General features: G+C 38.2%; 2 protein-coding genes across 3 annotated transcripts; one reads left to right on the plus strand and one right to left on the minus strand.

Annotated features, from left to right (window-relative positions):
• The first annotated feature begins 1249 nt into the window (after positions 1-1249).
• Positions 1250-5858, plus strand: LOC103134166 (hippocalcin-like protein 1). The gene is made up of 3 exons (XM_007546313.2): positions 1250-1766; positions 3099-3204; positions 5242-5858. The coding sequence occupies exons 1-3, from the start codon at positions 1389-1391 to the stop codon at positions 5337-5339; spliced, it is 582 nt and encodes a 193-aa protein (XP_007546375.1). The 5' UTR covers positions 1250-1388; the 3' UTR covers positions 5340-5858.
• Positions 5859-5956: 98 nt separating this feature from the next.
• pdia6 (protein disulfide isomerase family A, member 6) lies at positions 5957-12967 on the minus strand. 2 transcript variants are annotated; one of them, XM_007546330.2, is made up of 13 exons: positions 12748-12967; positions 12317-12458; positions 11591-11648; positions 10703-10829; positions 10457-10563; positions 10243-10367; positions 9874-9988; positions 8892-9032; positions 8309-8393; positions 8095-8167; positions 7848-8006; positions 7655-7751; positions 5957-6466 (listed from the first exon to the last, which is right to left on the minus strand). In XM_007546330.2, exons 1-13 carry the CDS (start codon positions 12764-12766, stop codon positions 6395-6397), a joined length of 1320 nt encoding a protein of 439 aa, XP_007546392.1. In that variant the 5' UTR covers positions 12767-12967; the 3' UTR covers positions 5957-6394. The 2 variants fall into 2 exon arrangements, with proteins under 2 accessions (XP_007546392.1, XP_007546385.1); XM_007546323.2 differs by having other exon boundaries at positions 10243-10370; positions 12748-12946.
• Positions 12968-14252: the final 1285 nt, after the last annotated feature.

The raw sequence follows: 14252 nt of genomic DNA on the forward strand, positions 1-14252 counted from the left end.
ACATATTTCAAAAATGTGAAATTGTCTTACAAATGCATTGCAACAAGATGTTACATAACTAGTAAAAATAATCTGGAAAGAGTCCACAGGTGTTTATTTTTAATTTCGGTTGAAATCCAATTTTGTAAAAACTACTGAGCATAAGAGAAAGCAAAGGAATAAAAAAAGACAGGTCCAGGATAACATTGTAGAGAAGTTTAAAGCAGGGTTAGTTTATTTAAATAGGTTAAATATCTCTGTTTAACCCATCATCAGAAATTTAAAATGTTTAAAATTTGGTCCTGCTCTTACACTCAGAGGTGAGTAGAGCAGGAACACTCGAGTTTGTGCTTGAAACATGACAACATGTAAAAATTGTCTGTATTCAAAAGGTTTTCTGACCATTCTTTGGTGTGTTGCTTTCGAGGTCAGATTCAAAGCTTCCATCATCTTTTGTTCTTGTTTGATAACACAAAGTCAATTCCCTTGTATTTGGAATAAAAACAAATCCGCCTTCACAAATTTCTCTCGCCAGATTACTGTTTTTGTGTTTGCTTACCAAAACAAACCTTTATCTTTACATCATCATGCAAGGTGTCGCTTTCAAAAATTTGATTTTGTTCTGGATGCGCGGTATTAATGCGTCTTATCATATCACCCAACCACGAATGCCCCCTGCATACATGAATAAACTGTTTTTGCAGAGTATACCGTAACCATGGGAGCTGAATTCGGACAAACCACAGAGACCAGAGGTGAATAGGCCCAGGTGGCCAGATGCTTTTTAGCCATCGTTTGTGTCTGCTTTTTATTCAGTAAATAAATTCCACCTGCTTAAATTAAATTAGATTACCCATTTTCCCAGGATAGAGGTGATTGTTATCGAGGTGAACGTCTGGTTCTCTCTCAGCTACTGCAGTCTGTGTCAACCTGACCTTTTACAAAGTTGCTTTATTAAGATTTACAATGCGCCCCCAGGATACTTGTCCCCTTTCCAGTGGAGGGCAAGGCTAACAAATTAACCCTCACCACACACACACACACACATACACACACTCACTTATTCTCTCCCAAACATACGCAGAATACTTTCAACAATGACAACATTGTTGAAATCCCTGGTGTTTTGGTGTTGGAACAATCCACCTTTTCTTCATCTGCTTGATTGAGAAGAATCACTAGCACATGTTTGAGAATGAAACACTGTTGAAAACTGAGAAGAATAATTGGTCCAATGAATCTTTTATGAAATTCACACAAGGTTGTTAATGAGGTTTGTTGGTCCCCTGCAGGAGCAGAGGAAGCGGAGCAGCCTTCGACGTGGGGAGCAGTAGTGCGGTTCGAGTAAGAGATACCGACAAGAGAAGGTAGAAACGCCAGCTCGGCCGTCCGCCTCGGAGCGTTGCATCATGGGGAAGCAGAACAGTAAACTGCGACCCGAGGTCCTGAACGACCTGAGGGAGAACACGGAGTTCACCGACCACGAGCTTCAGGAGTGGTACCGAGGCTTCCTGAAGGACTGTCCCACCGGCCACCTGACCGTGGAGGAGTTCAAGAAGATCTACGCCAACTTCTTCCCATACGGCGACGCCTCGAAGTTCGCGGAGCACGTGTTCCGCACCTTTGACACAAACGGCGACGCCACCATTGACTTCCGGGAGTTCATCATAGCTTTGAGTGTGACGTCGCGCGGCGGACTGGAGCAGAAGCTGCGCTGGGCCTTCAGCATGTATGATCTGGACGGGAATGGTTACATCAGTCGGGCGGAAATGCTCGAGATAGTTCAGGTGAGGATAACGTGTTCTGCATTATAATTGATCGCGTGTTAAATGTGTCAGATTACATGAAGAGGCAGGAAAGGTTTTACATCCACAAATGAGAAAAGACAATAGAGGCTGTCAGAACCAGTTGGTTCTTTAGTATCAGTTACCTTAAACCTTTAATCGCTTCTTGGTTGGTTGTTGTGTGCTTTTCTAATATCTAAGGTGTTTTAATGAAATCATTTCCACTGATGCTGAGAGAGACTCACAGCTTACTCCTCCTTTGTTACAGCCTGCAGCTTGCAGGAAGGGTTTCTAAGAATGTGAAGAAGATCAAGGGGAAAAAAAGCCTTTTCTGGAATCAATCTAAAACCAATAACTGTCACAGCTTCTTCACTTTATAATTTTAGTGTCCCTTTTTTACATATGTGCACCTCTTAGAACGTTTCATATTTTATCAGATTACAAAAAGCTCAGGAAGGGGAATTCATTTGCCTGTTACATTTAATAACCGTGCAACACGCAAATTTGACTTTTATTCTAAAGTGGCAAGAAGAAATCTATTTTTGAAGGTAAGCCTTAAGAAGTCTTGCTTGTAGTTTGCCACAAGACATGTAAGGGTCAGAGCACTGACTGCACAAGCAAGCGAGAAATATCGCACGTTTACGAGGCAACTGACAGATCATCTGGTGCTTGTGTGCTCCGCTTTGTAATGGCTTGCAGTAAATCTATCGCATTTTAATCTCTTACAAATAGGGTTAATAGAAAACACTAGCTTTCTATTGGGAAGACTGAATGCCCTTCCCATTCTCTACAAACCTCTATCTACCAAGTCCAGGTTTACCAGGCTTTGGGGAGAAACAGTTTTTCTTTGGCCTGGTAGTTTCACAGGATAGAAAACGAATGACCTCGTAAAACTAGCCTTGTATGTCACTACCATATATGATGCTGAAGTGCATACTCGTGCTCTTAGGGAAACGTGCTGGCATCGTTGTCTAGGTAATTTTTCGGTCAGGAGCCTGCCATGTTTTTAATGCAGATATATCCCCTTAATGATGTACTGTAAAATTATAATAGATTCTTGGATTCAATATTATTCCTTTATTAAAGTTTTGTTGCCTTTTTCCTAAATAATTTTTCGTTTAATCTATCCAGCTGAGATGCTGAATGTTCCAAACCTTGAAAAATGGAAAGTCTTATTGTTATTGTTGAATTTTAATAAACAGGTTTGAGCAGCAGCAAGCGTAAGGTTAATCTCACATAAGAATACATATTTTCCCCACTTAACTCTGCAGCAACAGATATAATTAGAAAAGTCCTCATATACATAACTGCAATCCCAATTATGTTAATCTGCAGGCTATTTACAAGATGGTGTCATCAGTAATGAAGATGCCAGAGGACGAGTCGACGCCAGAGAAAAGAACAGATAAGATTTTCAGACAGATGGACATTGACAATGATGGTAAGACTGGTGTGATGTGTGTGTTTGTGTGTGTGTATGTGTTGTCTATTATAGGCATGCTATAACTGATTTTTCCTCAGCATTTTCTCCCTAATGGAAATAAGTTGTTTGCCTTGTAAGAAGGATACACGTATTCTTTTCACACCGACCAGAGTACATGGCAAATTGGCTGACATGGAGTTAAAATCTTAAAGTATGGTTTCAAAAAATGATTTGCTGAATTTCATTTGTTTTACTTCCAGTTTTAGGACTTTAGTGTTACCAAACTGCTTAGCAAAATAGTGCAGCTTTCAAAACCAACTAAACCAAAATCTGATTCTCACTGTTATCATCACTCTGAATGTTTTTGTTTGTTTGTTTGTTTGTTTTACAGTCTGCACAATAAAAAAAAAAATCTTGATTCTTGCAAAAGTTTCATTAGCATCCTCAAATTTAAGTTTCCACTACATTGCAAATGCTTCTGCAAATACTTATTTCTCCATCAAGTCAGTTTGTGCTTTATTATTAAGAATTAATGTACTGTTATACTGTTGTGAATGAATTGGAGGTCTAGATAGCGATACACAATCAGACTGCAGGTGCAGTATAAGACTCCATCATTCATTTGGCTCAGACACGAAGAAAGAACATGAGCCAAAGCTGAAGCCTCTTAGAGTTACTACACAACCTATAAAATTGTTTCCAGAGAGCAGTTATTAATTTAATGGCATTACCTAAAGTTTTGTAAGTTGCAAACTTACACCTTCGCTTACAGGCTCTGTTTTCAACAGAGAGGTATTTACTGTAACAGAGCTCACCCACATTTTCTGCATAGATGATCTTTGTAGCAAAAGTTCTCACAGCACATTTTATTTCCACTAAAAATATGCCTAGTCAAGAAAACAGTTTGTTATCTGCCTACAGCCACATAGAGTCATAGGTCTCAAGAAAGTTCCATTATGGATGCAGCGTCATCATCCATATATGGCAGTAACTTCCTCTTCTGTTGGGTGTGCTTTTACTACACACTGGCTCACAAGCAGGCTGATGGAACAGGGGGGGTTTCCTCCACACAATACAGAAAACTGGGAACAAAAGCATGGAAAATCAGGAAGAGATAGAGGTATTAGTTTCCTGGATGTCCTCAGCCATTTCCTCTCCATAGAAAGGCAGCTAAACCAGTGGGGATAAACTACAAATGTATAATGTAGAAAATTCAAATTCTAAAACAATTCTGCCAGGAAAAGTTGTGAATTTATTGGTATTCCTAATAATACTTTTAAAATAAATGATACCGAGACATTCCTTTATGTATAATTTACAAAACATCCTTTTTAGAAGCTTCTAATTAGGAAGCTGTGACTTTCCGTTCCCTTTGAGTATGAGTAGGACATGACACAGAGGCCAGTTTCTCTCTGCTGATGGCTAAAAGGCAGGACAAGTAATAATCTTGTCTGCATCAACAATGAACAGGATATTAAAGAAGGTTGAAAAACAAATTTTGAAAGCTCATTGCAGCTGAGAGCAGTTTTATTGGGGTTCACTGAAATCTCCTCAACAACAATTTGATGCCATCAACATGGCAACCAAATGGATTAGTAGTGATGTGAGGACAAAAACCTTTTTTATAACCTAACATCACAAATGTAAACATAAAGTTTGCTAAACACTATTCAAATTTTAAATGGAACTGTGTGCCTCGTTTGGATAAAACAAAATTGTATGTAAATGTAAGTATGACAAGTTATTTTTTTTTTATGTTTTAGGAAAACAGTTAATATTCTTGAAAGCTTAAATGAGGCGTTTGTTGCTTAAATCAGTGTTTTGAATCTATTTTTTAAATTGTTTGGAATTAAATTTGCCATGTAAGAAATTGCACAAAGCTTTCTGCAAGTAAATATGACGTGTTCTTTGAAAGGACTTTGTGGATTTCACACGTATCGGTAACTGGAACGGAAGTGATTGTGTTGTGACACTGAAAGATCAGATGCTTGTTTTGGTTTTTTTTTGGTCGTTAGCTGACTCACAGCACGCTTTTTGTCGGTTTGTGCTCTGCAGGTAGATTGTCGTTGGAGGAGTTCATTAAAGGTGCCAAGAGCGACCCATCCATCGTCAGACTGCTGCAGTCGGATCAGGGAACCTCCCGCCAGTTCTGAGGACAGAGAAACCGACTCTGCTGCATGTGGAAACCTACCGCATAAATCCAGCTTTATACCGTTCCTTACCTCCCGCTTTCAGCTAACACTCTTGTTTACATTGATGTGTCTTTTCTCTGGAGCTGTTTTAATTGAAAGTATTATTTTTGTGCTTTTCCTAAAACTCTTTCCCATTTAGCCGTTTTGGTTAATTTAAGTGCCATATAAGTTTGTATTGACTGGATTCAAAGCTTAAAGTGTAATGGCTACCATTATGTTGCAAAAGGAAACTAATTAAATTACTAAGTATTTGATTCAATTGAAGCTTATTGTGGTTTAAGATAACAGATGCTTACAAAGCTCTGTATGCCTTGATATAGCATGGCTCAGTTATTTGTATTTTTTTTTTTTTCGATATTGTGAGCATGCTGTATGTGAATAAGGAGGCAGGGACTGGTTGTTTTTATTCCTTTTTATTTTTGTAACAAAAATGTCATTTTGTTTTCACACAATTGAAATAAAGTCGTGTAAGAAAATCTACACAAGTTGTCCCACAGATTCTCCCCCCTCCCCTGTCCTGGACAGACATGAAGCAAACCCACCCAGAGTCTCATTCACCGGTTGTTGTTTTTTTTTTTAAACAAAGGAAAATATGCCAAGTCAGATTTAATCATCACCTTTCACAAGTTCACATCTTAAAATTGTTGAAGGCAGCTGAAGAAGGGAGTCGCATTTGGACAAAAAAAAAAAAAAAAATCAAAAAACTTGAATGAACCCCCCCACCCTCCTCTCTTCAGCTGACGGCAGCTTTATAAATATTCAGCCTGAAAACATTCAGCAGGTTTGTGAAAATGAGTTTACCTCAGGGACAAACACACACACACACTCTCCTCTCTCTCTTGGGTGACGGATAAGATGGTGTGAAAAACTGCAGGTGACTCTCGTGCGCCTTTTCTGGAGTATTTCAGTAACTGGCCGGCGGGGCCTCCCATTCGTCCACAGGAAGGGGGAGGCGAGGGACAGGACGAGACAAGACCAAACCCAAATCCGTCTGGGTCCGATCCTTACGTTTGGACTCATAACTCGTCCTTGTCAAAGTCCTCGTCCAGGTCGATGTCACTGAGGTCGTATTCCTCCTCCACAGGAAGCTGAACATGACGGAGAGAAAAAAAAAGAAAAGGGAATGTTATGTCCAAATCTGAATTCAGCTTTATTGGAATTGGATATTTTCTTGTAATCACATGATGAAAACTTAAAAAAAAAAAAAACTAGGGATGTTTAAATGTTTCCCTTTATGTAAAGTTCAAAATAGCAAGAGCTAAATAATAACTGCACTCAATCGTTGAGGTACATTAGAAAAAAAAAAACTCCTTTATTAATTTAGCAACAGATTTTTTTCAGTAAATAATTTTCTCCACAAAAGCCATTTAGTTTATACGTTCAGCAATAATGTTTGCACTCATACGTACATAACAAATTAAGTGTAATGATTTGGACTTTACACATTAGTCAGACTTTAAAATTCAACATTAAGCATGTTTAAAAAAAATATTTAATGCAGCCAAATATTTAAAAAAATGTAGGCTTCAGTTCAGTCAAATTAGAGACTAAATGATATGCATATCAAACACAGGTATTATGAGTCTATCTAGCTTATTTAGATATTAATGTCAGCATGTTACTACACGATGATTCAGAGCTAATTAGTGAGGCAAACGTATCGGAACAAAATAAAAAAAAAAACAAACACAAACAAACAGAGCTTTAATCTTTAATCAGAACACACCGTGTTTCATCTCCTCAGCTGCTTTTTATGCAGGCAGTAGTGCTGTGGTTCCTTTAGTATCCAAATGCCATTATGCTAACCAATTGAGACCTTTTCAACCTTTGAAATCTTAACAATCTGACTATGTTTTTGCAAATTGCCTCAAGATGATGTGTTGTGAATTGGAGCTATATAAATAAACCGGATTAAAGTCATCGGACATGAAAGCAGGTACTTTGCTCAGCTTGGTCTGACCGACAGTTTCAAAACTAACGGTACTTGGTAGTGAACGCTGCAGCGGTAGTATGGAGCCCTCTAAACTCGCAACAAATCTGAATTTTGTTTGAAACATTTGAGTTAATGATTCTGTTGACTAATTGCAGATAACACAATTAGAAGCCAATTTCAAACAGCTCCTTTTAAGACGCGATGTTAGTTTTATTCTAAATAATGTTAATAAATGAAACCCACTTCATTTTCTCTTAAGATCTTAACAGAAAATCCCATCTCTATAATGTTCCTTTCAGAGCACCAGTGCCTCGCATTAGAAAACTGATGCAGCCGCACTCACCTGCCCGTCTTTCCCATCCCAGGCTTCTACAGCGTTAATCTTTGGCATGACTCCGCCTCCCAGTGTGGCGGTGGAGCCTCGGCCCACGGAAAGCTCCCTGAAAACATCAGCGACACCAGGTCCTCCATTTACTCTGCCTTTTGCTTTCTTTTGCTAAAGAAAACTAGAAAAGCAGGAAAAGTGCGCCCTCTACCTGAGGAACTCGTGAATGCCAGTCTCACTGAAGGAGCCTCTGAGGAGAGCGAATTTCATCTTGCGTGCATTGATGGCGGCCATGGCCGGGTAGCCGAATCCGCCAATTCCTAGAGAGGCCTCCAGCTCCAACTGAGCGCCGGCCTCCGTCCAGAGCCAACTGGAAATAAAAACAACAACAACAACAAAGATCAGAAAACTGTAACTCCGATTGACATAAAGTAATATTCCATAGCATTAATCCTCACCCCCACAGCTTCTTCTTATACTTTTCTGCCATCTTTACCATCACATCCAGATAACCATTTCTACCAGATGCGCCTGTTTGGAAACATCAGCAGAATGGTATTAGGATTTGTGTCCGAAATTTGCGTTTCATATTTTTGATTTAATTTGGAAACAAAGTTTTAACATGAGTGGGGGAAGAAAAAAAAAAGAAAAAAAAAAGACGCATTTCAGCACCTGTGTCCAGGATGTGTGGAAGGACGGCAATTATACACAGCTGACTGTCTTCACAGGTCTTCTTCAAGACGTCTTCATTAAGGATCTGAGAGAGAAAGTTCATTTTAAACTCAAAGTATTTTCCGTAAAAAAAAAAAAAAAAAACAAGGTTCATATGAATGTTTTTTTTAAATGCAATTTTACACATTTTCAGATCAATATTTCTCAAATAAAATTTGCTAAATTATTACATTTCTTTGTTTTTTACAAATACACAGAAAATCTCTGAGTATCAATGTTTTAAATATGAAGCCAGAAACATTGACAGACTGCTGCATGCTTAGATCAAGAGATTAAAAGCAAAAAAAAAAAAGGAGGGAAAAAATGTAAATCCTTTTAAGACATCTTAAAACCTTTATTTTTTTTTAACAATCCAAACCAATGTTTTGTCATTCCAGTGCTTCTTGAGGACGGACTGAACACTGATTAAAGCTTCCATTTCAGTCACAGCTTTAGCTTTAATTGTACAACACCTGAAGCAGTCATACTTGTTGCCACAGTAACCAACTAAAGTGATTTGTAGGAGGCGGATGATCACACTGACCTCCAGCAGCTCAGGAGCAGGGGCGTTGTCAGAGAACAGATCCATGGCCTTCTCGATGATGTCCCCTCGGGTTCGGCCTCCTTGGTAGTCCTCGGGCTCCTCCCCTTTACGGAAAACTTTGATTGTGGGAAATCCGCGGATCTAAATAAAAAAAAAAACATACAAAAACATTCCTTTAATACCAGTTTCAGCTGTCTGATGTGGAAAACATAAACACAAAAAGGCAAGGCATTGTTAATGCTTAAAAATATAACATCCACGGAGGGGGATTTCAGGACAGACGTTTAAGCCACCAAATATAAAAGGCTAAATCTTAAAAATGCATGCACTATTTGGCTAAATATCTTAGCAGTTTTTTCCTTTATACAAAAAAGAAAAAAACCAACAAACTGGCAAAATGTATTCATCTCTTTTAGAGAACACAGAAGACATTTTCCTGAGTTTTCTCTTTCCAGTACTCCATTACTCTATACAAGTGTCACCCACTAAACTTACACATCCAGTGAATGCTTAACACCAGATATTATATCAAAGCATTCCATTACGTTTGTGATTTTTCACACACCTAGTTTCCAATGATGCATTTAAAATATTTTGCAGCTCTAAATCACCAAAACGTCTGCAGTTGATCACTGAACAGCCAAGGCTTTGATTTTAGATGCTGAAATATTTAAAGCAGAACACCACAGTCTCCCCTCTGCTTTTCCTTATAGATGTGAAACTCAAGCAATCCCTCATTAAGCAGCTTTATAAAGATATTTAACCTCAGCATCCAACTTTGGAGAAAAGATGCAAACCAGGTAACCGTTTTCTCACACCGACATTTTGTTTTTCCCAAGCAGACCAAAGCTCTGTGTATGTAAAGCTAAAACCACTGGAAATGAGATGCACTGGTAGAGAATACACAGCCCAGTTTTGCACAGATATCAGGGTTATTTTGCATTTGGAGAAATGATGACACGGCGTTGAGTTTTTAACTCACCCCGTAGCGGCTGGACACAACCTGATGTACGGTAGCGTCCACAGCCCCAAGGCGAACTTTGCCCTTGGTCTGCTCCTTAACAGCTGTGGCTGCAGCTGCCCACTCCGGCTCCAGGCTGTGGAGGAGGACACAGTGACCGTTACAATAAAATAAAAAATAAAAATAAAAATTCACCTCAAATCAAATTTTTGTGCAAGGCTCATGGTTTCTAGTTGTGGAGTTGACAAATTTCACAACTTCTTGAAAAATGTAACTAAAAATGTGTGCTTTATTCTAGTGGCCGGACAAATCTGAGTGATTTAAGGTCTGCATGTTGCATAGTAAGAGGGTTTTATCTTGTTTGATGCGACGAGACCATTAGCTACTTACTTCTTGCAGTGTCCGCACCAGGGGGCAAAAAACTCCACCAGCCACACGTCGTCGCTGTTCAGGACGGTCTCATCAAAGTTGTCGTCGGTGAGCTCCACCACGTCCTTCTTGCTGCCACCGCTACTCTGCTGGAAAGTAAGAGGAAAAACCTTTCATTTCCATCACTTCCATTAAGAGAGCAAATGCTTCAACGGGTTCCCAGTGGTTAACTTACCTGCTTGTTGTAGCTGGAGCCACCAGACTTTCCGCTCAGCCTCTCTTTGACGAGCGTTCTCAAAGCGTTCATTGCTCCATCGACGATCGCCTGACTACTGCGTCCTCCTGGTGGCATCAAAGATTTAGTCATGGCATTATGCATCTTTAAACGTGTGGTTATTAAATCAGCCACAAATCATTTTATGATAGCATCAAATAAAAAAAAAAAAATCAAAACAAAACAAAATGAACTTCTAATACTCACCTTGGTATTCCTCTGGTTTATTTTTATTTGCTCCAAAGACCTTGATGGTGGGGAACCCTCTGACGCCATATTGGCCTCCCAATGACTTGTGCTGGTCAGCATCTACTGCCCCAACCTTCACGATACCCTGAAAGATTGATATAGACACATTGGCTCTGTTTAGTGTAATTAGACTACATTTAGTCCAATTAAAAGCGTCAACGTTTGCATGACAAACGTGAACATTTTATGTGAATCTACATGGAGGATTTTTGTTAAACAAAGAAAGAAGTATTGACATAAAACAGCACTTAAGAATGAGCTGCAAGCCATAATCTTAGCTACATCTTTAGCATCCGTTAGTCTCTTTTGTAGGTGTATTACCATAGTAGAGTACATCGTTTCAACTGGAGTAAGCTGAGTTTTACATTTACGTTTTTGCTCTCTAGTGAAACCGTTTCCGTCAGAAGATGTGCATAACTATTTATACCTCAAAATATAACCGCCAGAAAACTTAACTGGAGCTTAGTCGATTCACCATTACCGAATCCAGCAGATAAAAACAAAGAGAATGGTTAATCTGTGCTGCAAACTGACAATTTCATTTGTTAATTTGGCAGCATAACTTTACTTTTGCCACAGAATAACTTAATTGTTATTAACTTTTTTGTTTTTGAAGAAGGTTTCTGCTGCCGAGCCGTCATGAGGAGTGCGTTGTGGTATTGGAACGAAACATTTTTATTCTGCTGCAACAAGAAGCAGGTTTGGAGATTTTGAAACTTCAGATAAAAATATAATCACCCAGCCCCTTCTTTTTCCTCAACACATATCAGTATAACTCTACTTTTCTAGTCTGATCAAAATAAATGCAGAAGGAAGAAAAATGAGGTGCGACGGCTCTGTTTTTACCTTGAGGGCTGTTGCTGCTTTCTTCCACTCTGGAGCAAGATTTTGACAGTGGCCACACCTATGAGAAAAAAAATGGAAGAAAAGGAAAAAAAAAGCAACAACAAATGATTGACCAAATGACCATAGATTTCTGCAATTAGAGATGCACAATCTGCATCAGCAAAAAGACTGGAATCAGACAAAGTTTTTTTTGGGTGAGCTCTAACAGCAGACACTGAATATCTGCTTATTCTTTTCATATTCAATAAATTTATCAAAACTAAACATTTTCCCCTCTGTATTTGTTACAGTCATAGACAAGCAAAATGAATTAAAAAAAATAATAAATCCTTGAACTGCTCTGAGACTCATACATCAAAACACTGTAAAATCTGAATCTTCCTCAGTTTTTGTCTTTAATTGAGGGTCATAAGCTCTAAAACTTTTAATGCCAACAAAGGACAGAAATCAACTCAACAGTTATACTGCATTGTTCTTTCAGATGAAAAACGCAAACTTGTTCACCTCATCTTTTTGTGTGGGTTGTGCTCGTCACAGCTAAAAAGTGGAGAGCAAGTTTTGCATACAAGCCTTGTTTTGTTTCTGTGATTCATATGTAAATGCTTAAAAGGGAAGGAAATGCCTCAAAACAGGCGACTGTCACCCAACCACAAATCATTTCTTATAAAACTACTACTGCCGCATCATTACTGTGATCAGTGAATGCCTACATCTGTATGAACTCACCAGGGAGCATAGAACTCCACCAGCCACAGACTGTCACTCTGGATCACCTCCCTGTTGAAGTTGGACGGTGTGAGCTCAATAACATCATCACTGGAGGAATACATGGCTTGGACCGACAGGACCAGCGAGCAGCCCAGCATTCCTACAACACAAGGTAAACAACCAGAAGGTTTATCTCAGCGACTAGTTATGTTAAGTCAAATAAAATAAAACACTAACTACAGGAGGTTGCTAGAGGACAGTTCATGCAGAGCTACAGATATGATTTTGAATCATTACATAAAATATAAAAGGCCTACTGCTGCACCGAAAGTTAGCCCTGCAAGCTAACAATAATAGCTAAAAACGCACTAAAATACTTAAAACACTAGCTCCTCCTCGTTACTAATGTAGCATAATAGTATTATAACATTCTCTAACTTACAACTCACCGAACAAAAGCGGACTCATGGTTTTAACTTCTCTCTGCTCGTCTCCTCGATTGAAACAACACACAGACTGCCGCCGCTGCTCACCCTCTCACAAAAGTCTATTGCAGACAAGGGGGAAAAAAATCTCACCGTGGCCCACGCTGATTGGTCCGTTATCAGAGACGGTGAGATTAGACCAATCAGCGTGCGCCGTGTAGTTTTCAGGAGAGACTCATGAAGGAAAGGAGGAGGATGGAAGCAGTATACTTTCGCTGCACCAGGATGTGTTAGATATGACTAGGCTGACTCATTCTTAAAATTTAATGACAGCAGAAAACTTTTCCCATTTTTTTACACATCAAACCCCAAAACTTTAGTGTATTTTGTTTGGATTTTAAATGACAGATTAACGTAAAGTAGAGCATAAATTTGAAGAGGGATAAAAATGACAGCAAATAATGTTCTGAATTTAGTGTCCATGTTTTAAGAGTACTGTGTGTTTAAGAGTTCATTTTAATTTGATAACACGAAATAAAATCACGTGAAACCAATTCAAATAGAGTTACCGAATAGAATCCATCTCTGATCATCTAATGAATGAACAAGCTTGTTCATTGATCATTTGTGAACAAACAACATCTTGAAGATCAAGCCAGGCAGGGAACACAGCAAGTATAAAGTTTCTGGCTATAATTGCATCAAAAGGTGTTCAACAAGGTGTGCAATGTTCAGATTATCTCCAAAAATGTGTGAAAGCAGTCCATCTTCTTGCACTTTACAATTAAGCACTGCTTTTCCTAATCACATAAACAATAACATATTTTGTTTACTTACTTTAAGGAGACATTAATGAAAATTTTTTCAAGTCACACGGGACAAATTTAAGTTAATAGATGCTTATGATTGTAATAACCTTTCTTTAAAAAAAAAAAACAAACAAACAAAAAACAATACAATCTCTCTTAAATTAAAAATAATTATCCAAAAATAATATTTTCAACTACATTTATTCCACATTGATAAACAGAAAAATAACTGAAAACACAGCATTTAAATTAAGGTAAAACATCCATAAATTCATCAGTTTTTTTTTTTTTCCTGAACTGTTTAGCTCTTGAAACCCACAACTTTCACACACATGTAGTTTCTCTTTACAAAACAATTTTAAAACAATAAATGTTAAACAAACAAAAAAGGGGAAAAATACTCCACGAAAGCACAAAAAGCACACTATTAAGTGAGAAGTAAAACAGATCAGATTGATTGGTTGTGATTAGTGCAACAAAAGATGAGCTGCTTTGGAACGATGTGACCACTAGATGGAGACAAAGTCCAATACTCACTGTACACAAGTCTTAATTCAACTAGTAAAAAAGTGTTCATTTGTAAAATATACAAATAAATAAATAAATAAATAAATAAATAAATAGTTATTTGTCACTATTTTTGTAACCATTGTAATCCGTTCTTTTCTCAGACAAAGTCACAAATGTATTATTGTTCATAGCATGTGTGTGTGTGTGTGT

This window comes from Poecilia formosa, unplaced genomic scaffold (assembly GCF_000485575.1).
Source record: "Poecilia formosa unplaced genomic scaffold, Poecilia_formosa-5.1.2 Scaffold1, whole genome shotgun sequence".
NCBI lineage: Eukaryota > Metazoa > Chordata > Actinopteri > Cyprinodontiformes > Poeciliidae > Poecilia > Poecilia formosa.